The 26,291-nt window shown below is 40.6% G+C and overlaps 1 protein-coding gene across 1 annotated transcript in view; it reads right to left on the bottom strand.

Moving 5' to 3' along the window:
• Nucleotides 1–3,590: 3,590 nt before the first annotated feature.
• The window catches only part of CCNI (cyclin I), a 43,452-nt gene continuing 20,751 nt past the window's right edge, over nucleotides 3,591–26,291 (bottom strand). Inside the window, exons 3-7 of the mRNA XM_036762601.1 lie at nucleotides 14,803–14,931; nucleotides 11,444–11,518; nucleotides 11,168–11,308; nucleotides 10,407–10,637; nucleotides 3,591–5,168 (exon numbers count right to left, since the gene is read on the bottom strand). Of these exons, the coding sequence (XP_036618496.1) occupies nucleotides 4,725–5,168; nucleotides 10,407–10,637; nucleotides 11,168–11,308; nucleotides 11,444–11,518; nucleotides 14,803–14,931 (1,020 nt within the window). The 3' untranslated portion in view covers nucleotides 3,591–4,724. The remainder of the gene's footprint in view (nucleotides 5,169–10,406; nucleotides 10,638–11,167; nucleotides 11,309–11,443; nucleotides 11,519–14,802; nucleotides 14,932–26,291) is intronic.

Here is a 26,291-nt window from a genome sequence, read left to right as displayed (position 1 = left end):
AGCCTAGGAATAATAGAGGGGGGGGTGACTACCTTGCCTGGATACTGAAGTTTGCTAATTATAACCTTTGTTTAGGTGTGACTAGATGTCTGTATTTGTGAATGAAATTTGGGTAATATTTCCAGTTGCCAGCATTAAGTTGAAAGGTGAGCCAGTATACCTTAGCTTTAAAATATGTATAACATCTGACCCAAGGTTGAATGCCCAAAAGATAGGAAGTGGAATCCTCAAGGATGCTACACAAGCACACAAGTTAGCATATGGAAAACCCAAAACCATAAACACAAGGGAAGTCATTTGCTATTCAATAAAACCTTGTCAAAATTGAATAGTAGGTTGGTCAAAAGGAAAACAAAAAAGTGATTTAGAGTCATATTTCACACCATAAATCACAATAAATTCCAAATGAATTATTAAAAGAAATTTTAGAATAGAATGCTCTGTACAGAAAGGAATTTTTAGCTGTTCAACAATTATATTGTTTTGCACGATTAAAAGCAATGCATTAAGAATTAAAAGAAAAAGACTGTGGAAAAAAATTGCTATTTTCTGATAGAAGCCAAATATACATAATTTTTAAGGAAGTGATGTAAATTTCTAACACTTAAGATCCATCCCGATAGTCCAAGGCTATGAAAAGGAGTAGGGAAATGTATGAATGAAGCAGAAGGCAGAAATCTTATAAATATATATATATATATATATATATATATATATATATATATATGTATACACATGTATAGATAAATATATATAAATCTAGAGAAGTATATTTTTTAAAAAAAATCTTATTTCCCCCACATTATTAAAAATTATGTACTTTATCTTTCTTAATAATTTAAGTTTCACATTTAAAAATAAAAAAATGGATTAACCTAATAAAAGGTAGGGTGGGGGGAAACTTCACAATGAAAAAAATTTCCAAAGTCAGTTTTCAAAGTGAGTTGTCCTGTTCCTTCCTACATACACCAACCACCAAACCATTTTGGGGCAAGAGGGAGAAGAGGAGGAACAGAAGAACTGAAAAGAGGTTAACAAAAATTAATTTCAATGCTGGTATAAATAGCTTCAATGAGAACTTTAAAAATTTAATATTATCTGGTGCTAAAAATGGCAACAGATAATTAAAAATTAAGTATATCCAATAGATCTAATAAAGAGTATCCTTTTAAAATCAGAATAACTTTAAATTAGCTATTGCCTTATTTCTGCTACTTTCTGAAAATAGTATTATTTGCAAGAAAGAAGTAAAACAAAACACATTGTTAAAAAAATAGAAGACAAAAACAAGCATAATTCACAAAGACAGCATTAGAAAAAGCATCTACACAAGACTACTTTAAGAAACCTATACCAGATACATTTAATTTTCATATGAATAATATGCATCCCTGCACAAATGTGACCAGAATTATGAGCCACCCTCATACCAAAGGCAGTTGAAGGCGTTCCATGGGGTCCCATGTCCCTTAAGACTAGGAAGGAAAGAGAAGTTTTGCTGAAGAGCTAATATGCCTCTGACCTCTGTGTTTGCCCTCCCCACCATTTTTCCAGGATATTCAGCAATGTGGTTTATGACAGGAAAGAAAGGACCAAGCCCTAGCTGCAACTCCACACATTTTCCACAGAAAACAATAGGATGGGAACAGGGAGGCAGGATAGTATGGAGCCATGAACACAGGCACTGGTATCAGGAGGAATGGGGGTTCAGATCTCACCTCAAACATTCCCTAGCTGTGTGACCACCAGTCAGTTCACCTCTGAGCCTCAGTTTCCTCATCTGCAAAATGTAAACAATGATACCTGTAGTACTTACCTCACAGGATTATGTAGAAGACCAAATGAGATACTCTGAAAATATCAAAGTGCTGTGGTCATTACTACACAATTAATACCATAGTTACACTAGAGGCTTACTAGGATTTTATGGAATCCTGGAAAACTAACCGCCATTTACAATCTTGTTTCTACATGAAAATGCATTCTGGGTTACAGACATGAGGTTTATTCACAGCCCAATTTAAGGGACTTCCTTAGGCATGGAATGCAAGGAGTGCCAAGGGAGTTGGGGAGTGCTTCCTGAGCCATCACCAGCAAGCACTGCCCCCTCCCAGCGACCACAAGACCTCCCACAGAAGGAGGAAAGAGACAAGATTGCGTCTTGGGAGACATGCTCACAAGGATGAGATCAGACCCACTGAAGACTTAGAGCTGGACTTCTCCCAAGGCAGAGGATAAAATACAAGACCCTCCCGTGCTGCTTTCTGGCCTTCTGTCATAGGACACCGTGTCAAGCCAGGTAACTGGCTGATCCTGCACCCACGCCCCCATCCATGCAGGCGTACTGAGCTTGCAATGCCCATCCTCAGATGCTACACCCGCCTTCAGGGTTCAGCCCCTGCGGGGAGCCTCCTGGTAGCATCCTGGCTTCTTCCAACATTCCTAGGACAGATCTCCCTTTGCCTCATTCACTCCTTGGAGGGGCAATGTGAGGTGGTGGCAAAAGTACTCAACTAGGAGAGACCAGCTTTGACACAAGGCTCTTTAGCCTCAGCCTCCCGTAAAATGGAGCTAATCAAGGATGAAGCACAAAGTCGTCCGTGAGCCTTAAGACAGTGTGTTACTGTTGGCTATTAATCTACACATTCTATTTCCCCCGGGAGAGCCTAAGCTCCTTGAGAGCTGGGACAGCCTGGGGTGCATAGTAGGTGCTGAGGAATGTCTAATTGAATGAGAAGTGACATGAGAAATCTGGCTCCCTCTTCTCAGATCAGGACCCTGCTGCCTCTCCAAGTAAGGCAGGAACCCAAGCGTGTCCTGAAGCAGTCACCCACTCCTTTTTGTATAACTTGGAAGAAGCTGGTGTCACAGAGGAGAGAGCACTAGTCCCCAGTCTTTACAAACACCATCTCTACAGCTGCAAAGTATTACAAGTACAAATTTTGTCACACATGAAGAACTAAGGCTTAGCAATAGCTGAACCTCAAATTAATGCAAGTTAGAATGTTTTGTATCTTGTGAAATTCTCCAGCAAAAATAGTTTCTTCTAAAAATTAGTTTTAAAAGCAGAAGGCAGCTTCCAGTTCTTCCTTTGCACAGGATTCCTTCTCAGGCTGCCTCATCATGAGTATTACAGGGAATGTGAGCAGTTTTCCTATTATTTCAGGCTTAAATATAATGGACTGTTTGAAGAAGAAATGACATAAAAGTTGATCTAGTCTTTCTCTGGCATTAGTAAGACCACCACAAATATTCAAAGAATGGTGAAAACAGACTATATTTAAAGACCAAAGGGATAACCTTTGATCATGTCCTATCAAGCAAAATTTGTTCTAACATGTTACTTCCATTCCTCATTTCACAAATTTAGCCCACACTTCTTACTCCATCCTTGGCAAATGTACAAACGAGTGTACTATGATGTATCATGCTGGCTTTTACTCCCCACCAAGTTAGTCCACAAAAATAGTCCTTTTATTGTCATGAATTTTTCATTAATCTCAATTGACACAGCATTGCTTAAGTGGAAAGAATCCAGCCACCTAGAACTTTCACCTTTTCATAAATGAGAAAGAAGCTAAAGACACGGAGGCAAGGACAACTTTTTATTGCTACCAGAAGGCTTTCATCAGTACAATGGTTCTGAGTGCAATACCTTCTTCAGACTGTGGAGAGAGCTCAAGATCCAGGAGGGGTCATTAAGAGATGATACACAGGAAGGGAAAAAGCTATCAGGATTTTCTTAGTTCAAACAACATAAAACTTTAGGTACTGAAGTTGATAATAAACACATTCAAGATTCAAAATCGAACAACTGCTCCAACATCTAGACAAGCAGTATCTTACTGATTATAATCAAGTGAAAAGTATGATTGGTTACAAAACAGCAGTTTATCTGATGCACCCCCAAAATATGAATAACTTTATCACAGACTTTTTTTTTTTTTACAAATTCTAAAAGTGACTTTTAGAAATCTAAATTAAGACTGCCCTAATCACATTTTACTCTTAGGTTTCTCTTTAAAATTAAAAAAAAATTTACACAATAATTTAATTTTCAATGTCAAGAGATCCAAGGATCCAGCATTTTTTACATCCATATTGACATCCTAATCAATGTGGTTGGTCCCTTCTGTGGACCTTGTCTAGCACTTCTAGCACAAGTGCAAGTCTGGAAGCACTTTTTTCAGATTATTTAAAATCTGAATCCAGGTCGTCCATCACTTGCAACAACTTTAAATGCCAAAGTGCTAAAGGACACAAATTTTCTGGTATGATCTCTTAACTGGAGGTCAACGGACAAAACAACATGCACGAGGCTAAGTTAAAGGAAAGAGCAGGCTGAAGCAAAAAGAAATGGAAATCTGATTGTTAGACAGGATCCATCTGGCTAAGAAATTTCGAATTTTCTTAATACTAAATATGAACTTTGACATGGACAACAGGTTACATTAAATTTTAGTAGAGAACTGGAACTAGAAAGAAACTTTTTGCTACTTTTTTTTGTTTGATTTTTTTTGGGTCTTTTATAATTTTTTATACTTTTTAAATGTTTTAAGTGCTTAAACAATAGGTGAATTAGCCGCATAGGAAAACAAGGTTTTTCTGGCTCACTTCAGTTCAGCCTGATAAGGTATGCCCCTTATACATCTTTGCTTGGTTTTGCATGTTTCTATTCCCAGAGTAGCTTTCCTCAGTTTACTTAGAGGTAATACTTACTGTTACTATATGACAGAAACAGGCTGCAAAGGTGGACAAGGGGAAGCATTTCCCTCTTGCCTTGATAAATCAGTGCTGCACACAGAACCCACATTTTCTGAAGCATTATCTTCATTGTAGAGACGCTTGATTCCATCATAGAAATCATCTACTTCCATTTCTTCCACCTTGCGTTTAGCAGAGGCATGCTTGCATCCAGTGGTGGCTAGCAGATGTTGGTAGAAGACGGCTGTACCTCTGATTGGCACTTCAGGTTTGCTGTTGTCCTTGGAGAAGTCTGGGCCTGAGGCAGAGGAGGGGTGCAATCTGAACACTCCTTTGTCACAGGTCACCAGGTTGTGCTTGAGAGGATGGTAGACATATACAGAATTGAGAGGCAGGGAAGACTGGAGAAGAGAAAGCTGATGTGCCACAAGCTCCCGACAGTGGATCAGCTGGGCACTATCCATCTAAACCAGAAAATGGTAGCAGAAGATTAATGTTAGCAACCATAGCTTTGGATGGTTAATCATTTTAGAGTGTCAGAGGGTTTTTGTTTGTTTGGACACAGGGAAAGGTGGCATGGTACAGAACACAGTACTAGACTGTGGGGCCAGGGCAATACTATGGCTGACACAGAATTTAGAGTTTAAAGGGACCTAATCTACTACCCCCAAAGGAATCCTGACAATAACACACAAGCCCTGCCTGAAGACTTCCTGTGATTGGGAAACTCATCACTGCTCCCAGACAGGCCATTCCACTTCTAGATAGTTTGAAATGTAAGGACATTGTTCCAAACATTAAGTATGAATCTGTCCCTTTAAACTTCTACCCACTGGTTCTGGTTCTTCCATTTGGGGCAAAAAGAGAACACACCTAATGTCTTCTAAGAGAGAACACCTCAAGATAGTTATTGCAGGTCCCCTCCCTTCCCCTGCCCCCAAGTCTTATCTTTTCCAGGCTAAATATTCCAGTTCCCTGGGTATATATATATACCTTATAACCAAGGCCTTTTACCATGCTGGCTGACCTCCTCTATACATGAGACAGCTACTCAGTAGCCTTTGCAAACAGTGGCACCCAGAACCCAACATTATTTATTAACTACTGTGACCAGGTAATTTGTCAACTGGAGAGGACTCAGGAGGGACAGGACAAGTACCTTCGAATAAATGAAAGGCTGTCACGTGGATGTGTCATTAGACTTACTCTGGCCCCAATGAGGACAACCAGTAGCAATGGGCAGAAGTGTCAAGGAGACCAGGGAAACTACCTCCCTCAAAGTGAAAGGGAAGCAGTGGGCTCCTCCTGCACCGGCAGCCTTTAAGCAGAGACCAGAGGAGCACTCATCTGATGTGCTATGGCGGGTTCCCTTTCAGGAACAGGATGTACTAGATTCCTACTGAGGTCTCTCTCATATCTAAAATTCTGTGAAGAGGAAGAGGTGCAGCAAAGGAGGGGCCTGCACTTCTGACCACAGCCTTAGCTGGCTTCTTTTCCTGCCCCACCCTTGCCAACCCAACATCTTCACGTATCCATCACTTCTCTCTGGATGACTGCCAAATCTAGCTCAAAACCTAACTTCTGCTCTACGTGTTGGACATCACCCCAACGTTCACCAGCAGCTCAAACTCAACATGTTGAAGATGAACTCTTCAAATCCCTGCTCCAATGGAGCCTTCCCCCAACTTCCTTCCTACTGTTCTCTTAATCAATTAGCATTTAGTAAGCACATACTTATGTGTTCTGCCCTGGGAACATAAACACAAGGAACAAAACTGTTCACAAGGAGCTTGGTCTAAATTCCTGACAATCTCCAGCTGCCTCTGACTTCCTCACTCTTCTTTGGTCACTCCCACTGCATTCCTCAGGACACTTGTTAAGTCCTGATGATTCCTCTGAAGTAGCCCATCTAGACCTTCGGAGGAGCATAGATCCCACTACCATCACACCTTGGTTTTGACTCTTATTGCCTGACCTACTGAAATCTTAACTGGCCTCCCCAAATTCAGTCTCCCACCCCACCGCCCCAAATCTATCCTATGTATTATGAGATTAATATTCCTGTATACCACTTTGATCATAGTGCTCTGCTGCTCTAAAGCCTTCAATGTCTCCCTAAATAAACTGCAAATTTTTCAGCCTGGCATTCAAGACCCTCCACAAGCCAGACCCCACCCTCCCTGAATATAACCAAAGAAGCCTACTTGTAGATAGGCCCTAACCTTTCCCAAGTCCAAGTCTCTGCTCCTGCCTTTCCAACCTCTTGAAAAGACTTCTCCATTTCCATTTGTTAAACCCATCCTTCATAAGCAACAATGAAAGGGACAGTGTCAGAGAATCCTGCAAAGACTTATATGAACTGACACCGAATGAAGTTAGCAGAATCCTAAGAATAACTGAACCGATAACAACACGGTAAAGAAAAACAACTTTGGAAGACTTAAAAACTATGCTCAGTACAATGACCAACCACAGATTCAGAGGTCAGAAGAAGCAAGCTGTCTACCTCCGGAATCAAGGTATCAAATGGCACGTAGGACCACGGACATGGCTAATGTGGGAACTTGTTTTGCCTGGATATGCTTCTCTGTTACAATGGCTTTTCTTTACATTTTTTCCCAAAGAGAGGGTGAGGTGAGTAGAAGGCCCATGATAGGGCTGCCCCACCCCCACCCCAAACAAAAGAGGGTATGAAGCATTTTTTAAATACACGTAAGAGAAAGAAGGTCAACAGGAAACACAAATATGCAGAACATTTTTGAAAGTTACATATTGAATTTATTATACACTTAAAAGGAAAAGTTGTTAGCCATTACATGTACAATACCCTTTTTGGTTCTATTTTGTATATAAAATGCTCATGTCATTTGGTGTTTGTTGAATCCAGAATAAAAAAATACCATTTTTCAAGGCCCAATTCCAATGAACCTTCTCTGCTTACCCCTGCTATCTGTGAACTCTGCCTCCTCTTGAGTTTTGTATATTTCACTTTTACAACCTCACCAAGTGGTACTTTGTCTAGAAGCCTCAGATCTCCCAGACAGGACTTGTATTCTTTGAAGGCTCTTTGTGATCCTCCAATACCTGGTAGAGTGCTTTACACCAAGTACTCAAACCCTTGGTCTACAGGTACTACAGTGTGTTAGAGGAAATAACACTTCAAAAAAAGCATCTCTGGCTAACAAATGTTCTTTACCTCTTACGATGAGACTATGCCAGCATCCCACTGTAAAAAGCCATCCTTCACCTTCCATAAACTACAGGAAACTAGGGTCTACTTGGGCCTCCTGCTGTTGTACATACATGGACTTCACTCCCTGCTTTCTGCCTTCTGCTCTAGGAGCAGCAAAAGAGAAAGAGCCAAACAGTCGATATGGGGCCGAGACCAAACCTCCCAGACCCTTTTCTCTAAGCTCTCTTAAGGACAACACTGTCTCTCTACAGTATCTGGATTCCTAGTGCCCGACAATGCCTATCACATAGTTAAGAAATGCTATTTCACTTCGTCTTTCAACACAGAAAAATACAAGAAAGGACTACAGACCAGGCCTGTAGGTGTCACTGATATGGGGGATTCCCAGATGAGAAAATTCCCTTCAAAATGAAGAGTTGCCACCTTCTCTGCAACTTACAGTTTTAAAAAGTCACCCAGAGCACTGAGAAGTTACGTGACTTTCCAGAGGTTGCCCAGCCAAGAGCGGTCAGAGGCAAGACCTGAACCCAAGGTTAACTGGCTCTGAAGCCAATGTTCTATCCACTCTATCACACGCCCCTAGAAAACGGCATCTTAGCACAGCAGCTCAAAAATAACCAGTAGTAACACATGAAAATGGGAGGTTGTAATATGTGCCAATATATTGAGAACATTCAGGCTACAGATTTTTGTAGTAGTCCAAAAGGCAGTAAAGCAAGAGCCTAACAACTTGGAAGGAGCCATGCACTTGATGCCTTATTAACTTCAGGAAACTCATGCTTGCATTCCATCATGACAATTCTGCCTTCCAATTACATTACAGGACCTCACAGTCTCCAACATGTTTTCCCATACATTCTCTCCTCTGTCTAAAGAACTTGCTGAAGTTCAGGGAACTTTAGGAACGTGCCCAGATACCACAAATACATTAATCCCTCTACTGCGCCACATCTACTCAATGCCTACAATGAGGTGTAATCATCCTACTCAGCTGTCGTTTTACAAAGGAGTAAACTATGGCTTGGAGTGGTTAAAAGCCTTTGCCCAAGTCACAGAGCAAGGTCATGATGCACTTGCTACCCCAGAGCCTCTACAATCAAACACAAACCACTCTGGCATTTAAAGCCCTTTCCAACCTGGCCCCAATTTACCTTCTGAGTTTCATTATCCATCATTCCCATCCACACACTCTATGTAGGTTCCCTTCAAAACGTCTTGCTCAAATGGAGCTACCACCTTCTATGTGAAGCCTCTCCTGACCACCCCCTCCATCCTTCCCCACTCCACCCCCTTGCCCAACCTGCCTTAAACACACGCTCCATTTCCCAGTGCACATCAGCTCCCCGAGGGCAGGAACTATCTCATTTTTGTCTTCCTGTCTCCAAAAGCGTCTCACATGTACTGGGCAATTAATAAATACTCTTCTATTGACTGATCTAACCAGGGGAAAAAGGATTAGAAATTTTTTAAAAAGAAAACATAATGTGGAGTTATGTGGTTCTCCCAGTACATAGAAACCATCCTCCTAAGAGTAAAAATCCACATCAACAGAACTTTGTGCAACATTCTTAATATTTTATTCTTCTGGTTTTTCTCTCTGACATTGACATCCCAGTACTGCTGAGGTGATTCCAGGCTATCATGACCCTTCTGAATCCCATTCCACTCACAGAAACTCCGAGTTTAGAATACCAATAAAAGACAACTAAAACCTGCTGGGGAAAAACTTCTAAGCTGTAATCATTTCTATTTCAGTGTGAAATAAAGTATTTAAGAACCTAAGAACCCTGAGTTGGGGGGCTGAGAGGAGTAGAGAAGGCCACTGCAGGGTTGGAAGATCTCTGTACTGTCATTCAGTCCAATTCAGTCAGAATTCTCAACTTATACGTAGATAACAATGATTTAACAATTTTTTAGTTGAAACAAAAACTAGTTTAAAAAAGATTTTAAAAAACATTAAGTGTTGGCCTGAAATCCAGATATGTAAAGGATGCCATACTATATGTAACTATGGGAGGTGCTGTAATAAATGTAGTCAGTTTCAACATGCTGAATAAAGTAAAACAGTTAATTTTTCATTTACAACAAAGATGAATTCTTCATTTCCCTGACAAGTATTTTCTTGCCACTTGTATGCTATTAAACAACACTTATTCAACCCATGGAGTACATAACCACCACCTTGAAACTAACTACAGTAGCAGGCATTTTTCTCTCTAAGAAGCCAAAGGAACATGTATCAACAAGAATCATATGAACTGCTCAAAATTCTTAGAAAAAATTTTTTGGGAGGTATATGTAATGGGGAAAGACCTGTCCAGCTCACTGGATTGATCTGCACTCAGTTTCTCCTGTCAAATCAATAGCTTATGAGAATGCACTGGAAATAAATTAGCTGACAATTTACTATCTATAGGCATTCTACTACCAAATGGAACTGAAATGAAAACGAATTATTTCCCTTGACTTCAAAATCACTTCAGAAAACAGCTACTAAGCTCAACCCTACCTGTGCCTTCTGGAGCAGCTCAATTGTAAGAGCAAGCCAATCAGGAATAAGCTTCTCCATCTCCAAACTGACCATGGCGAGAGCTAACATGGACCCCTTGAATGGCAGAAGCTGGCTGCAGGCCAGACACTGGAGCAGCTGCTTCGTGAGGACCGCCAGGTGCTGAGATGGGCTTAGTCGGGGCAAGCCAAACAGGAACTGGGGCCTGGTTGACACTGCAATTGCGTGGAACTGAAAAACAAGAACATGACAACCCCTAAGTCCACTTTCTGCAGAAGTGACCATGGTCGCCCCGCTGAGGAGGAACAGTATGGCAAGTCTATAATTTCTCCAGCTGCCATTACCTGGTTATCTAAAATCCAGCACTTCTTAAACTGTGGGTCTCAACCCATATAGGGTCAAGAGTAAGGTTTCTGAACGTGCAACAACCAAAAATTAATTCAAAATCAATAGCATAATGAGTCTGAGGTGTTTCTAGCAGCGCAGATCTGTGATACATCAAGCAGTTTCGCTGCAGCCTTGGTTCTGAACACAAAGCACTCGGACTCTGCACTTCGAATGTCGCTACGCCCACACAACGCCAACAAACACTGCCAAAACTCACAAAGGGGTCAGGAGTGCAAAAAGTTTAAGAAACCTTGATCTAAATCATATCTTGAACAGCCAATACTTCAATTTTCTTTTAATTTTTTAAAAGGAAAAGGGGAAAAAGTTTCACAAGAGAAAAAATACCCCAGATTCAAATAATAAAGCATATTTACAATATGAAGGAAATCCAGTGGGGTGGCTGTGTGAAGATCCCAATTCAGCTTGTCCAGAATGATTCTCTCCATCCTTAGGATCTCTGATGAAGAACAGCCACAGAAACTATCTCTGGCCAACACCTTCAGCACGGGAATTCTCTAGTCAACAAAACAAAAGAAGCAGACAAAGAAAAAGTTCACGTTCAGGCCTGTCTTGTCAAGCAAGTGCATGGAAGGCAAATTAAAGTATTACATTTCATTTTATAAAAGAGAAGCTTTAAATGAAAAACTTACCTCATCCTCCTCAATGGTCTTTGCAGCCAGGAAGAAACAGCTGATTGCAATACAATTTAAGTATTTTGGACGGGCCTAAGGCAGGGGCAGAAAAAAAATGAGTTAGAATTTATAGCTACAAAATCCACACTTTATGTAACTCAACCCAAATCTTTACCTCATCCACGGACGCCTAACCAGATGCATTCTAGACTGATGAATTAACATCTAACCATTCCATTATGATCCATGGAAAGAACAAGTCAATATTCCATTACATGGAAAATAACTAAGAACAAAAAAGAAAAATCAGAAAACAAAGAAAATAACTGAAGCTGGTTAGGCAAAAAGCTTAATGAGTATCTAATGGGGGAAAAGAGATTGTGGTTTTATAACAGGCTGATTGGGGAAAAGAAATAAAATTTAAATTTAAAAACAAAGTGCTAGTAGAGTAAAAATACCCAGTCACTGACAATATTTAATGAGTGGGGAGAGGGAGAAGAAAGGAGAACTTGCTATTTAAAATTTTTTTTCCATGCCACAGATGAAAATCATTTAGAGAAGGGGAATAGACCAGTGAGGATCTGAGAATTTTCACCATGAAAGCAAGAGATTACAAGAGTTAAAAAAAAAACGCCATAACAAAATAAACAAGAGAATGAGCTGGAACAGGGAGGAGGAAGAGGGAAATTTGAGTAGGGAGGAAACTGTTTAGAGCTAAACGAAATATAATAAGTGTTGACTAGAGAAGAAAAACAAAAGCAAAATCAGAAGCAGCATTCTAGGCTGAGAGAAGGGACCAAACTGAAGCAATATGAGCTACTGATGCTTTGGGCAGACTCTACCCCTTCCCCTCACACCCCACACAGCCAGTCCGGTACCAAACCTTCCCATTTCTGCTTCCACATCTCTGGAGTCAGACCCTTCTCTCTACTCACACAGTCACCACATGAATTTAGGATCTTGTCACCTTTCTACCTGGCCTCTTGGCAGGCAGTCAGCCCACACTACTGAAAAATGATTTTTCTTAAATGAAAATCTGATTGTGCCACACTCCCTATTTCTCTTCTGTTTAGCACTTAAAGCCTTTCCTGCTCAGGCCCCAACCCATCTTTGCAGCCTCCTCGTCCATCCCCACCACCAGCACTCCCAACTATGTGCTCCACCCTACACATATATTTCCCCTGCCCTCCGCCCCCCCTCCCCCTTCTGTGGGCCACTGCACTAGCTGTGTCCCAGGCCTCTTCACCTCCTCACGCAATTCCAAACTTCCTTCAAGTCCAACCTTCTGTTTCCTCAAAAGGTTAGTGCCCTCCCTCCCAAACTACCTTGTCCTTAACTTTTTATTTCTTTGTATTCTTTCTCTCTCTACTTATTTCCTGTATGCTCACATGGGCCCTGGTGTCTCTCTTCTATGAACATGAGCTACTTGAGAACAGGCACTACTACTTTTTTTGTATTTGGATCCCCAGTGAGTGGACCTAGTGCATAACAGGTACTTAATAAATGCTTGTTGAATGAATGATCTCACCAGGGAAATAAATGTGTGGGAGGAAAAGTAGATGACCTGGGCACAAATAAGCGATGGTGACAGCAAGCCTGGGCCCTTCAGAACTTCCAGTGGGCCTCTATTAGCAAGTAAATGGAAGGACGAAGGATGACCAGTTATGGAAGGATGAAGCCCGAATCAAGGAGATTTCAAGTCCATTTGAAGAGTTCAGCATATCAAAAAGCAATGTATGTTACAGAATTCACTAACAGCTCCTAAAAACCAGTTAATTTTATTTTGAAAATATTTAATGACAGATTGGTGTTAGCTTTCACCATACAGGAAGAATGTGACAGAGTCTAACTAAAGACAATAAGCTGAAATGTTGATATATTGATATTTTTTGTCATTATAAAATGAAGATAAAATTTCAGTTGCCTGAAAAAAAAAAACAAAGCCAAACTGAACAGATTTTCTTAAGGGGCATTCTGAGCTTTTGGAATGAAAAGCTAGGGTGCTCCCAAACTGGGAAAGGGGCAGAGATCACAAAGAATGCCTTCTAAAAAGTGGCACAGCCAGACCTCCTCCAATCGAGCAATCTTCATACAGCCTAATCCTTGACATGGCCCACAGATGCCTCAGAAATTTGGAACAGAATGATACCCAAGAAGCTGCCCAAGTCCCTCCATTTCTTTCCTAATCAAAAAAGAGTTCTCCAGATAAAATTTGTGAAATTCAAATTCCCAAATTATACCTTTCTCGGGATACCAATGACAAATCCCAAATTCTTCAATTTTGTTTAAACTCTTGATAATATAAACATACAGATATATTCAGACCAACCACTCCACCTCTCTGGGCCTCTGTAAATCTAAGGGTTGGACTATGTGAATTCTAAAGTCTCTTTCAACTCTGAATCTATGATCCTCTACTGATAGCTCATCTTACAGGTCACCAAACTGGGCTCAGAAAAGTTCTGTAGATGTGAACCTGAATCTTCCCTCCCCCCTCAAGGGCTGCCTTGTGACTCATGAAGAGTCCCACAGCTGAGAAGTCCAGAGGCCTCACAACCCATCAGCAAGCTTTTATTAAATGCCCACTATGTGCCAAGTAGTGTGTGAGGGGGATAAGTACAGAGAATGAAACAACTTTGACTCACAAAGAGCTTACATTCTATGAGGACAAATGTCAATATGTAAAGATCACGTATAAAGTGAAGAGCCTGGCCCACATTCCACAATACTGTGCTATAGGATGCAGCCTCATATTTTTTTCCTAAGATTTACACAATATGCATACTCAGTAAATATTCATTAGCAACTAATGATTTTTTGTTGTTCAGTCCCTTCAGTTGCGTTTGACTCTTCGTCACCCCATTTGGGGTTTTCTTGCAAAGATCAGTATGTGATTTATCATTTCCTTCTCTAGCTCCTTTTACAAATGAGGACACTAAGGCAAACAGAGTTAAGTGACTTGCCCAGGGTCACAAAGCTAGTAAGTACCTGAGGCCAAATTTGAACTCATGAGGATATCTTCCTGACTCTAGGCCTGGCACTCTGTCCACTGAACCACTGAGCTGCCTAACAATCACAAAACAAGATAATATGTAATAGGCAGGTCTTTCAGAGAATTACTTATTACTCAGCAAATGTAAAAATAAAAACTGCTGTCAAGCAAAATTTGATATAAAATCAGAAGAACTAAAACATCATTCCATTTAGGGAGGTTCTGGGCTCTTCATCGGGTAACTAAGGAACCTCAAAGAGCTCACATGAATAGCTAAGAAAGTTCCTGCACATCTCACTGGTCTGCCTTTTAAAGTATTATGTTTGGCCAACTTGAAGCAAAGTCAGAGTCCCTGCAGACAAAATGCTCATCTTAACATGCTTACCTTGACAGTAGCTAAGAATCTGTCCAAAAGACTACTGGCCAAGGCCAGCGTTTCTGGGTAAAGGTTGAACTGGTGCTTGAGCTTGGCCAGCCATCGGACAACCTCATCCCTTTGGGCTGGAGAAACGCTCTGCGGAGGAAGACCAGAGAAAGAGCAGAGTAAGCACCCAACGCGCACGTCAACAGTTTTCGGGTATAAAGGTTAGCAAATATTATGCAATTCCTGTAAGCACCTGTCTCCCCCACCAAAGCCAGCGACTGCCAAATGCAAGCAGAGGACAAGAGGTCACATCTTTCAGGGCCAATTTACCAAGAAAGGCTTCACTTTTTTCTTTACATAAAGAACTTTAATTGGGGAAGCAGCTGGTGTCCATGGACTAAAAGACATGAATCTTTTGCTAAGCACTCCAATGACAGAGGCAGCATGCACTAGTGGATAAAAGGCCAGTCAATGTTGGAGTCAGACCCAGAGTCCTTGCCTTCTTCACACAACAGCTAACATGGACAAGGGAAAGCCCTTAATCCTCTCAGTACTCAACATATATTAGTAGAGGGAGTATGCACATGGAAAAATCACAGACTCACACCAAAAACAAACAAAAAAAACCAGCAACAATTTCTGTCACTTAACCACTCGATGCCCGAGGCAGCTGTCTAAGTTGCAGAAGAAAGGTGCCAATCTGCATTGGTAGAAGGAAACAGACCTCAAGAAGCTCATAATCAAACTGGGCAAAAGGTACACACAAATAAATGAGTTTGACTTTTTCAGTTTCCAGATAACTGAAGGTTCAACGTCAAGGGATGAAACCTTTTAAAATAACAGTTATAGCATTTCTGTAACTGTCGTGGTCGTATAAACATTATCCGCATTTTGTAGCAAGGAAAACTGAGGCTGAGAGGGTCATCCACCTAACAGGTTTCCTGACTTCAATTCCATAAACATTTATTAAACACCTACTGTAAGTAAAGCATCAGAGACAAAAAAAGGAAAAAAGAAGTCCTGTCTTTAAAGGAGCTTACTCACCGTTGGAGGGACACAATGTGTTTGTAATCCAAGTACAATACTAGGTTAATGTGAGTGGGGAGAGATCAAAGAAGGCTTCATGGAGGCATGACAAAGAGCACTGGCTGCAAAGACACAGACCTGGGAGATGGCAAGTCGAGTCTGGGGAAAACTAAGTCAGGGGACGAACAATGAGATGAGCTCCCACCTGAGACACGTTCCAATGCGGCCACCGTCTGGATTTGCTTCGCATGACAGGGCTTATTTTAACACAAGGCAGTGTTTTTTGCTTTGTTTTGTCTTGATTTGGGGGGAGGGATGTGTGGGGATGAGTGATAGTGAGGAAGTATTTTAAAAACACAGAAGAGAAGGGAATTTGTATGCAGACACAAACAGGAAAGTCGACTCTGAAACTAGCATATATTATATATAAATATATGTTATGTATACTACATATATGTTAGTTTCACTATGTTAGTCCTTGTTTGTGTCTGCCTGAGTTTATTGGATGCTTAAGTCTGGTGCTGGGAACACAAAAGCTAAAAAAACTGCCCAGTCTCTGCCTTCAAAGTATTTACAATCTAGCAACTCCTAATCTACCAGCTGAGAGAACTTTCTTAAGAACTCTCTCGTAACTTCCTCTCTCTCCTTCAACACAGTTCCTGTCAGCCACTTAAGAATGAGGCCTTAGCTCCATCTTTTCGCCCCCATGCCATGGTACTTAGTAGGCACTCATTTTTTAAAAAACTGAATTGAACATGGGATAAGATCTGCCTATAAATACCGAAGAATAAGAAAATAAGTGTATATGATGGAGGTCAGATATTGAAGGAGTCTGAAGAGGTTCAAGAAACTCCTTTCTGGTTTGGGGGAGAAAAAGGAATCAGGGAAAGAAACAGAAATCAAGCTGGGTGGTGAAGGAAAAGCAGCAGACGAACAGGTGGTAGTGGGGATCAAGAGAAGAAAGACACTGAGCACAGGAGACATGATAAATGAGAAAGGCAACAGCGAATACCATCCAGGAAGGGGAATAAAAGCCACAAACTAAAAATGGAAAGGTACGCTGTCAAGACTAGAGCTGAACTGTGAAAGGTTAGACTAAAGAGCCTGAATTTTATTCAGTAAGCAAAAGTTTGATATTAACAATAAATGGTAATATTCCAATACCACAACCAGTTTACATTTGCATAGCCAAATAAACGTCATTTGTAGCCATGGAGGTAAATGATTTAAGGTTTAAAAAAAAAGAGAAAGGATTACTATTCTATTCCTATTTTACAGCAGGTCCTATTTATCAGGAAAAATTTATCTTTCCTTTTTCATCATGATTAAGATAAAACTGAAAACCAAAAAAGGTTAGTCATAGAGCATCCAGCTTCTTTAAATGAGTCTAAGTCACTAGTTCAAGATAATTATCTAAGAACAATGGTTAGAAATCTTTGAGGAATTTTGGAAGAATGAAGAGAACTTCCAGAAGACTTCCATACTTTGATCAATCAATAAACATTTTTAAAGCACCCACTAAGTCCTACGCACAGGGCTAAGCATGGGAGATAAGGTAGAAGGGAGTTAGGTTATGAAAGGCTTTGAATGCCAAACAAAGCATTTTGTATTTGATTCTGGAGGCAACAGAGAGCCACTGGAGTTCACTGAGTAGGAGGGTGACGTGGTTGGACAGAAACTCACTTTACTTGCCTCACAAAGTCTGAAAGACTATAAAGGTGTGGAAATGTTGGATTTTTCAAACAGATTTGGGAAAGTTGATTTCCAAAAACTTAGAAATAGTCAACTCAACATCAATATTTACCAGAACCCATTAATTAGTTAAGAGTTTACTTAGAAAAGTAAGCAGTGAAAATTGTAAAATATCCTATCAACAGAACAGGAAAGAGAATTTAGATAACTCAATATAAGAAAAAGATATTAAAGAAGGCATACATGAATTTCCAAAGAAAAAATATCTTGACGAATTTGCAAGTTCTACCAAACATTCAAAGAAAAAAGTGACTCCAATATTACATAAATTTTCTGTAGGTCTAGAAAGGCATCCTATCCTTTCTTTGAAACAAAAATAGTCCTGAAACCCAAACCAGGGAGACAATAAACTAGAGAAAGGGATAAATATCTCTAATGAATATCAAAGTGAAAATATTCATAAAATATTAGCAAAGGGGATACGGCAACATATTTAAAAAATTATACAATAGGACCAAGGTGGATTTCTACTAGGAAAGCAAAGTGGGTGCAACATTGGGAAAACTACAAACATAACAGACCATAGTAATAGCAGAAAAAAGTAAAATCACAAGATCACAAAATATCAACAGATGCAGAAAAAGCTTGACAAAAGTCAATATCCATTTGTGTAAGAATGTGAAAAAGCAAAAGAATAATTGGACTTTTATTTAATATCACAAATAGTATCTATCTAAAACCAAGGGCTTATATTACCCATAATGAATAAATGCTAGAAGCCCTTTTGATAAGATCAGGAGGAAAAAACTATGATGTCCATTGTCCCCACTATTATTTGATATAGTTCTAGAAATATTAGCTAAGGCAGTGAAACAAGAAAAATAAGTTAAGGCAATACAAGGACAAGAAAAAACAAAAGTAGTGTTTTTTGCAGATAATGATGGTTTATTTCAAGAACTTTATAGAAGCAGCTAAAATTAACTGAAATAATATCTAAGGGAAAATAACTTGGAAAAACTGAAGAATTCTGATCAAAGCAATGACCAGTCAAGAATCCAGAATACTGGATACGAAACAAACTCCCTCCCCCACCCCCAGGAGATGAACATCCAGTGCAGAAGGAGATAAGACATTTTCACATAAGGACAATGCATTCATCTGTCTTGTTTGACTATACTTGCTTGTTACAAGGGAAGGCTTTAATTTTTGGAGGGGGGAAGGGAGAGGTCTGTGTGAACAGGGTGGTGATAGAACAGAAAGTGTCAATGAAACATTTTTAAAAATACAGAGGAGTTCAGAAAGAGACAGAGGAGCAAGGCCATGTTAGTCCTACTGTGTTCTATATCTATCTTCTACGGCAGTAGACAGTGGGGAAAGGGGAAAGGAATTGAGCTGAAGAAGAAAGTTATTTAATATGATCTAAGAAACTTAGAGGGATTTAGACTAATGAAAGTAGGTCAAAGGTTGAATTTAGGAGAAACTGAGTACAATTTGAAGGAGAAAAACATCTCTAGGCCAAGATACTGGTCCAGACTCTAATTCCAAGTTGACAAAAAAGGATCAAGGACAATTAAGAAGGATATAAAAGTTGACTAAGAACGATCCAGAAAGATTAGGGAGTAGAATGAGAAGAGGCAGACTCAAAATGGGCAAGAAGAAGACAACTAGCAAGACTGAGGTAAGGAAGAAAAGGTAATGAGAATAATTAGAGGGTAAAATAAATTGAGATTGGTGGGTGGGGAAACTAGGTGAAACAAATAGTCTGTGCCAGACTGAAGGGGAGGGGAGTGTGGCTGGGGAGTCGATGAGACTGAGGCTAAGGAAAGGAAGTTGATTGGAATTGTCAAAATATTAAGAGATGCATGAATTTGTAATAGTTTTTACCAGGTGCTTAGTTAGAGTGGAGATGTAAATATACATAATCTTAAAAAAATAAGGCTGAAAAATCTCAGTCATCATGGAAACTAATAGAAATCTTGAGGTGATCTGGACTGAGTGTGTGTTCTATATATTTCTTCCATAGCAAGGTGACTTATCTATATTCCAAATGTAGGCTCTCATTCTACTGATAAAGAAAGGGAAGGCTCTTAAAAAACCATCAACAACGAAAACCCCTCTTCCACACTCCAGGTTGTCAGTGAGCATCAATAGGACAAAAATGAATCTGAGGTAGAAGAGATGAGCCTTGACCGCTATTAGGGTGTTGGGAGTGGAAGAGTGGCACAGAGAGTTAAGTCTGGGGCAGAAAAGCGACAAATTCTCACTTGGAGACTAAGCAGACCCTTCCTAAAGAAGCAGGAACCGGATACTCTGAAGAAGCTGCTTGCTCACACCCTATGGCCCCAATTTCCTCAGTAAAGTAAGAGGCCAGGCCCTCAGCTGGGAGACAGGTGGGGGAGGAGGCGGGAGAGCCTTGAAAAGATAGTCTGGATAGTCAGAAGTTATGCCATTATGGCTACAGAAAGACTACTGAGGTATATCCCCAGGCTAGACAGATACCAGAGGGAACATCTACAAGAAGGAAAAATAGCAGTGACCACATAACCAGACATTCACAGGAGACAAAATCCAACAAAGTTCACAGCCTCAAATGCCGATACAGAAATAGGCAAAGTTTAAGCAGCAAACAAGAAAAACTAACATTCCTAAAGCAAGGCAGATTTGACCTTCAAGGTCAAATGAACCTGAGACCTGATGGAACAAAACTCATTATTGGTCCATGGCTCTAGATGAGTTTATTAAAAAGAAAATAAGCAAAACACACACACACACACACACACACACACACACACATACACACACACACTCTGGAATGTAGATGTAATGAAATACTGTGTGGAAAGAAATGACCAGTGTGATTTTTTTTGGTTAACGTTACAAGTACTTCATTTTATCCCACCCTTAACACCTGGAAAGGCTTTTGAACTGATGAAAGAAATAGTTCCAGTAACTATCATGAAAAGCCCAAATGGGGACACGACTTAACAATATAATGGGAAACTCTGAAAATTGAAGCCTTCTGATCAAAGCAATGACCAATCATGACCCCAGAAGACTATGAATGAAACATCTCACCACCAGCACCCTCCCCAGAGTTAAACCAGCAAGGATGGGAGATATACAAGAGGGAAATTTTAGAGCCAAAGGGAAAAATTAAGAAAAACTGGATTTGTTGGAAGAGACTATGTGGAGGCAGCCTGAATTCACCAATGAACTCAGACTTTAAAACAATGTCCAGAAGACAGAAACAAGGCCAAGTAATAAAAGATGAATATAGTCCTGTAAGATGGTCCTGTAAAAACTGTCAGGAATACGAAAGCTCAGAATGAGCTACGGTCAGCTTGGGAAACTAAAGCCAACAAAGAGTTTTGGGTTTTTTTTTTTACCTTTTTTTAAAAGGTATACGGAAAGAAAAACAATCAAAGAAAAGACAGGATCCCCCTCCGTGGGATGGACGAGACAACTCACAAAGATAATGCAGAGCTATTCAATATTTATTTTGTTTTTGTAAAATGATGGAACAAGTTTATGCTCAAGATAAATAAGGAAATAATGAGAGAACACCTAGCTTCCTTTGCTGAATTCAGATAACTGGGCCAGATGAATGACATGTTCTGGTTTTGAAAACTGGCAGATGCTGGTTTTTTTCCCCCTAAACTACTATCAATGATAACAGAAAGACCAGGAAAACAGGAAAAGGTAATGTAAGATTGGAGAAGGGCAAATGTCATGATTCCCAGAAAAGGCAAGCAAGCAGAGTCTGCCCACTCGAGGCCAGTGAGCCTGACTTCACTTCTTGAGAACATTTTAGAATGAAGTCATTTCAAAGTTAGTTAGTGACTATCTAGAAAGTGAAACAGTGATTACTACACAGAGCCAGCCTGGGGCCTCGTCAAGAACAGGTCTTATCTGCCTAACTCTGTCTCCTTTGTGACAGCCTTACTGAATGATGAGGGGAACACTGGGTGTGCAACTGACCGAGGTTTTAGAAAAGCTTTAGACAAGGTATTTCATACTCTTCTGGGGCAAAAAACAGAAGGATGTGGATGTAAGATAATCGGATTGATTCACAACGGTCAGACGGCCACACTCAAAAACTGGTTGTTCAATGTCAATGTGGCAGGACATCTCTTGTGGAACGTTGACGGGATCTGTGATATTTAACATCTGTATCAATGACTTGGATAAAAACATAGAGGGCATGCTCATCAAACCTGCAGATGACACGAGGCTGGGAGACTGACTGCTAACACACCGACAGCAGAGTAAGGCTCTGTAAGAGTTGTGACAGGCTAGCTAGAGCATTAGACACAATCTAATAAAATGAACTTCAGTTGGACTAAGTCTTACACTGGGTAAGACTTACACATACTAGCTTCCTTCAAAAGCTTACCTTCTGGAGGGGGCCTTCCCATCTCATCATCATAGCTCTCCTTTCAGATTATCTTCCACCATCTTTGTGACACAGGCTGCTAGTTGGCATAGTGGATAGGGGGCAATCTAGAAGACCCCAAGTTCAAATCTGGCCTCAGTCACTTAGTAGCCTGTGTGACCCTGGCCAAGTCACCTAATCTCTCAGGCTCAGTTTCCTCATCTATAAAATGAGGATAATAACAGCACCTACCCCCCCAAGGGGTGTTGTGAGGATCATATAAGGTAAGGTATGCAAAAGTTTTTTGTAAACCTCAAAACACTGCAGAAACACTGGCTAGTCACGATTCTCTTGTATTAGAAAGTGAGCTAGCAGAAGGCAGGGCCTAGTTTTGTTTGTTTCAGCCATTCCTTGTATCCCCAAGGACAGAATAAACACTTAATAAATGCTTCCTGATTAAATTAGGTTCCAGCCTGTTCCTACTAGGGGATCCCACGTGTGATAAACATTCATGGTCACTGGTCTGCGTATAACATATTTCAACTTCTGTGAATACTGCCTTCTGAAACACTGAAGCAAAACTGGGGGAGTGTGTAAAGACAAACTGGAATCAAAAGCCTGTAACAAATGAAAAACTAAAGTAATTTTCTGCTTGCTTTTTGTTTTTCAAACAAAACAGAGACTATTCTAACTTTTTAAATAAAAATAGCTTGCTTCTAATCAGACCTCAAGAAACAGGGTGATCCCTGTGCTATTACTTTCACTTGGTTTCAAGCTGGCAAAACAACTGGAGTGGAACAGTCACATTCCAGTCTGACACAGACAGTATTTGTGCATTTGAGATGGGCACAATAACACTGTTTTGTCCTCTGATTCCACTCAAAACAATCTGTGTGAAACAAGAGGACTTTATAAGGTTTTTCTCCATTTAATTTTTAACACCTTGAGGCACAAGCAACATTAAAAAATTCATCTAGGACTTTATACTTTTTAAAAATCTGTTTTCAGAGGTTTAGCACACTCTATTCATAATCCCCAATAAGAATGGCTCAAAACTTATCATCTGGAAATGTAATTGCAGGCAGGGTTCTGCGCTGCAGGGTGCCGCAGCGAGAGGCGGGCCAGGCTTGGAAGATGCCCTGCCTGGAGGAAGTCAGGGACCTCCAGTATCCTCCCCACCCCACGCTCTGGCTGAGTAAATCACCTCCAGTGTCCACTCACTAACCTGTAAGATAAATAGCTGTTTTATTTCCCCTGGCCCCTGAGGACAGAGTCTGGTTCAATATCTGCCACTGGAGGAAACAAATAAGGCCTTTCCTAACACAGCAGTCAGGAGTCCTAAAAGAAATCTTTCAACAACTGGTCACAGAAGGCAGGCTAGCTAGGAGTAAATCTTTATCTGTTTACTGAAGCAATATAACAGGGTTTTGCCTATCTACTAAATTTACTTTATACACATTTTCAAGCTGAAAAGGCCAATGGAGGTCACTGACTAGACTCCTAACTAGACTGTAAGTTCTCTGAGGGACACTAAAGCCTGACTTTAAATAGACCCCCTCCTAGAATGTCACAGCAGGGGTCCTTTCTCAAAATCTGTGACTAAACAGTTTCGCTAAAAGAGGCAGTGTAACTAGCACTGGCTCTGGGATCAGAGGTATTGGGTTCAAATGCTGCCTCTGAAGCTTAATGCTTGTGTGGCCTCAGGCAAGTCCACTTCTGTACAATGAGGGGCTAGACTGGAAGATGTTCTCTGTACTCTTCCATAGCACTCTGTTTTCTATGCAGAATGCCTGAGAATATTCTGTGGCCTTATTTACTCAGTGTCCCAGGACAGAACTAAGCTTCAGTTTCTTCATCTGTAAAGTGGGCATAACATATGTAGAAGCACTTAGTAACCATATTTAATACTACTTATTTTTTTTAAAAAGGGGGGGGAAGTTCACATACAATTAATGTCCAGAAATGAAGGTAGAGAAAAGGAAATGGTATCAATGAGATTTAAAAAGCCAATCAAACAGCAGCCTGTGGAGAACACAGCACAGCAGAGGCTAGACAGGGAGTGCCTAACTGGGCATGAGTGAAACAAGATGGCACCGCAAGTCCGGACAGCTTGGAGATTCTGTGATGAAGCTCTACTGAAAACACGCTGAACCCAAATGGTAGTGAAGAATGAGTTCAAAAGCATCTAGTGTGCACCAAGTGCCAAGGCCTGGGCTCACTGCTGAAGATACAGGCAAAAAAGCCAAGAGCCAGGAGCCTCAAGGAGCTGGTGTTTTAATCGGCAAACAAGGATGATGGGGGAGCCATTCACCCACAGAGCAGCAGATCCCACTGAGGAACCAGGGTCCCAGAAGCGGAATGAGAGGGAAGGCGGTAGTCACAAAGGGGGAAGTAGAGTGAGGGAAGGCTAGCCAGGAATTCCTAAAACTGTATCCAGGGAGAGGCAGTCACTATGGAGGAAACTAGGGCCTGGGGCAGAAGTTCCTCTAGTGAGTGGTATGAGTGCAAGTCTGTGCACAGGCACTACGACCAGAATGTCTGGAATGTCTTGATAAGAAAGCAAGAAATCCGCCAGGGTATAGAGTGTGTGAAAAGGAACAATGCTACTGCCTAACTACTTATCTTCAAACTCACTCTGCCCACTTAGGGCTAGTATACTACATATGAAACCAAGACCCCACAGCTCCTGGGTCTTTGGAATAGCCAAGTACTGTATGCACTATTAGGATCTCTGCTCAGTAGCAAAATGGAGAGAGCACAGGCCCTGGAGTAAAGAGGATCTCAGCTCAAATCTGGTCTGACTCAGTCACTTAATGGCAATTGCCTCTGGGGGGAAAATCTTATTTACAATTCTGATAAATTCAACCAAAAGATATTAAATATAGATTAAATAGGAGAAAAAGGTTTTGTACTGATAGATTTGGCATTTTTTTCTTGATGATATAAGTAGTCTTCCAAGTGATCAGTGGTTTGGCCTTAAAGTTTACACTGTGCCTATATTTTTATTTATGAAATTACATAACAATTCACTTTTGACATACTTCTATGGTGTCTCACCAAAGGGAATTCTATTCTATTATTTCTGGTCATGTGGACTTTTTGTTTTCTGTTTGAAAGTGGAAAGTCTGTTGGAACTTCTGACTGGATGAAGTGGACTGTGAAAAAATTGTAAAACCATTAGTATAGAATTAACTCCAAAGACCTAGTATTTAGTAAATGGATGAAATCTCTATACACAAATCTTCAGGGACAACCGTGCAGTTGTAAATGAATCACAACTGTAATTAAGCACTCATACTAACAAAAGCTAAAAGTGTAATGTGGAGCAGCTTTTTAAAGAAACAGATGAATTAGCTATTTTGATGCTCTCTTGGGAAAGTAATCACTAGAGCAAAGATCCATCCCACCTCCTTGTTACAGTTAGATTTTAATCCCAGACATGATTTTTAAGTATAATGCTAAGGAAGTAATCCCCAGAACCTGCTTTTCTTTACAAAAGGGGAGGCTTTCCCGTGGACACAGAAGATGCTGGTCAGCTTGGAATCCTCCAAAGAGCCAGGAGCTTCCAAGTCTCCTTGCTCCTACCTCCCCAGCATCTCCCCATCTATACCCATCTCTCTATTCAGCCATTACCACACCCAGTTCCAGCCTCATCTTTTTGCCTGGATTACCAAAATAGCCTTCTAGCTCTGTCTCTCTTCTCTAATCCAGTCTCCACACAGCTCCCAAAATATCACCATAAGCCCTCTGACCACTCACTTTCCAATTCAATACACTCTAGTGGCTCCCCATTTCCTTAACATCAAATATAATCAGATAATCAGTCTGTCAACAGGCATCTATTAAGCACTCACAATGCGCCAAGCACTACAGATTCAAAGAAAGGCAAAAACACAGGCCCTGCCTTCCACAGTTCACAATCTGGTGAGGGAGATAACTTGTAAATGACCACATACCAATAAGATAAATGCGATGTAAATGGAAGGAAATCTCAGAGGAAAGACACTAGCAGTTAGGTTGAGTGGGGAGAATGGGGACATGGATAGGGACCAGGAGAGGCCTCTTGCAGGTGGTGAAATTTGAGCTGGGCTTTGAAGGAATACAGAACAGCCAGAAGGCAGAAGTAAGAAGAAAAGCATTCAGGGCAGAGCTAATGAAAAGGCAAAGAATTAAATCATTAGATATAGCAATTAAGAGATCACTGGGAACTTCAGAGAGCAGTTTCAGCTGAATCAGGAGGTTGGAAGTCAAAATGTAGAGGGTTTAGAAGTAAGCGAGAGGAAAGTGAAGGTACCTAAGGTGCATGGCTTCCTTTAGCTGAGAAAGTGAGGAGATACAGATTAATAGTCAGCAGGAATGGTCTGATCAACTGAGTTTCTTACAGATGGGAGAGACATGAATGCATCTGGAGGCATCAGGG

Source organism: Trichosurus vulpecula, chromosome 6 (assembly GCF_011100635.1).
Source record: "Trichosurus vulpecula isolate mTriVul1 chromosome 6, mTriVul1.pri, whole genome shotgun sequence".
Taxonomy (NCBI): domain Eukaryota; kingdom Metazoa; phylum Chordata; class Mammalia; order Diprotodontia; family Phalangeridae; genus Trichosurus; species Trichosurus vulpecula.
The sequence above is the reverse complement of the archived record's forward strand: the minus strand, read 5'-3'. Positions and strand labels throughout refer to the sequence as shown.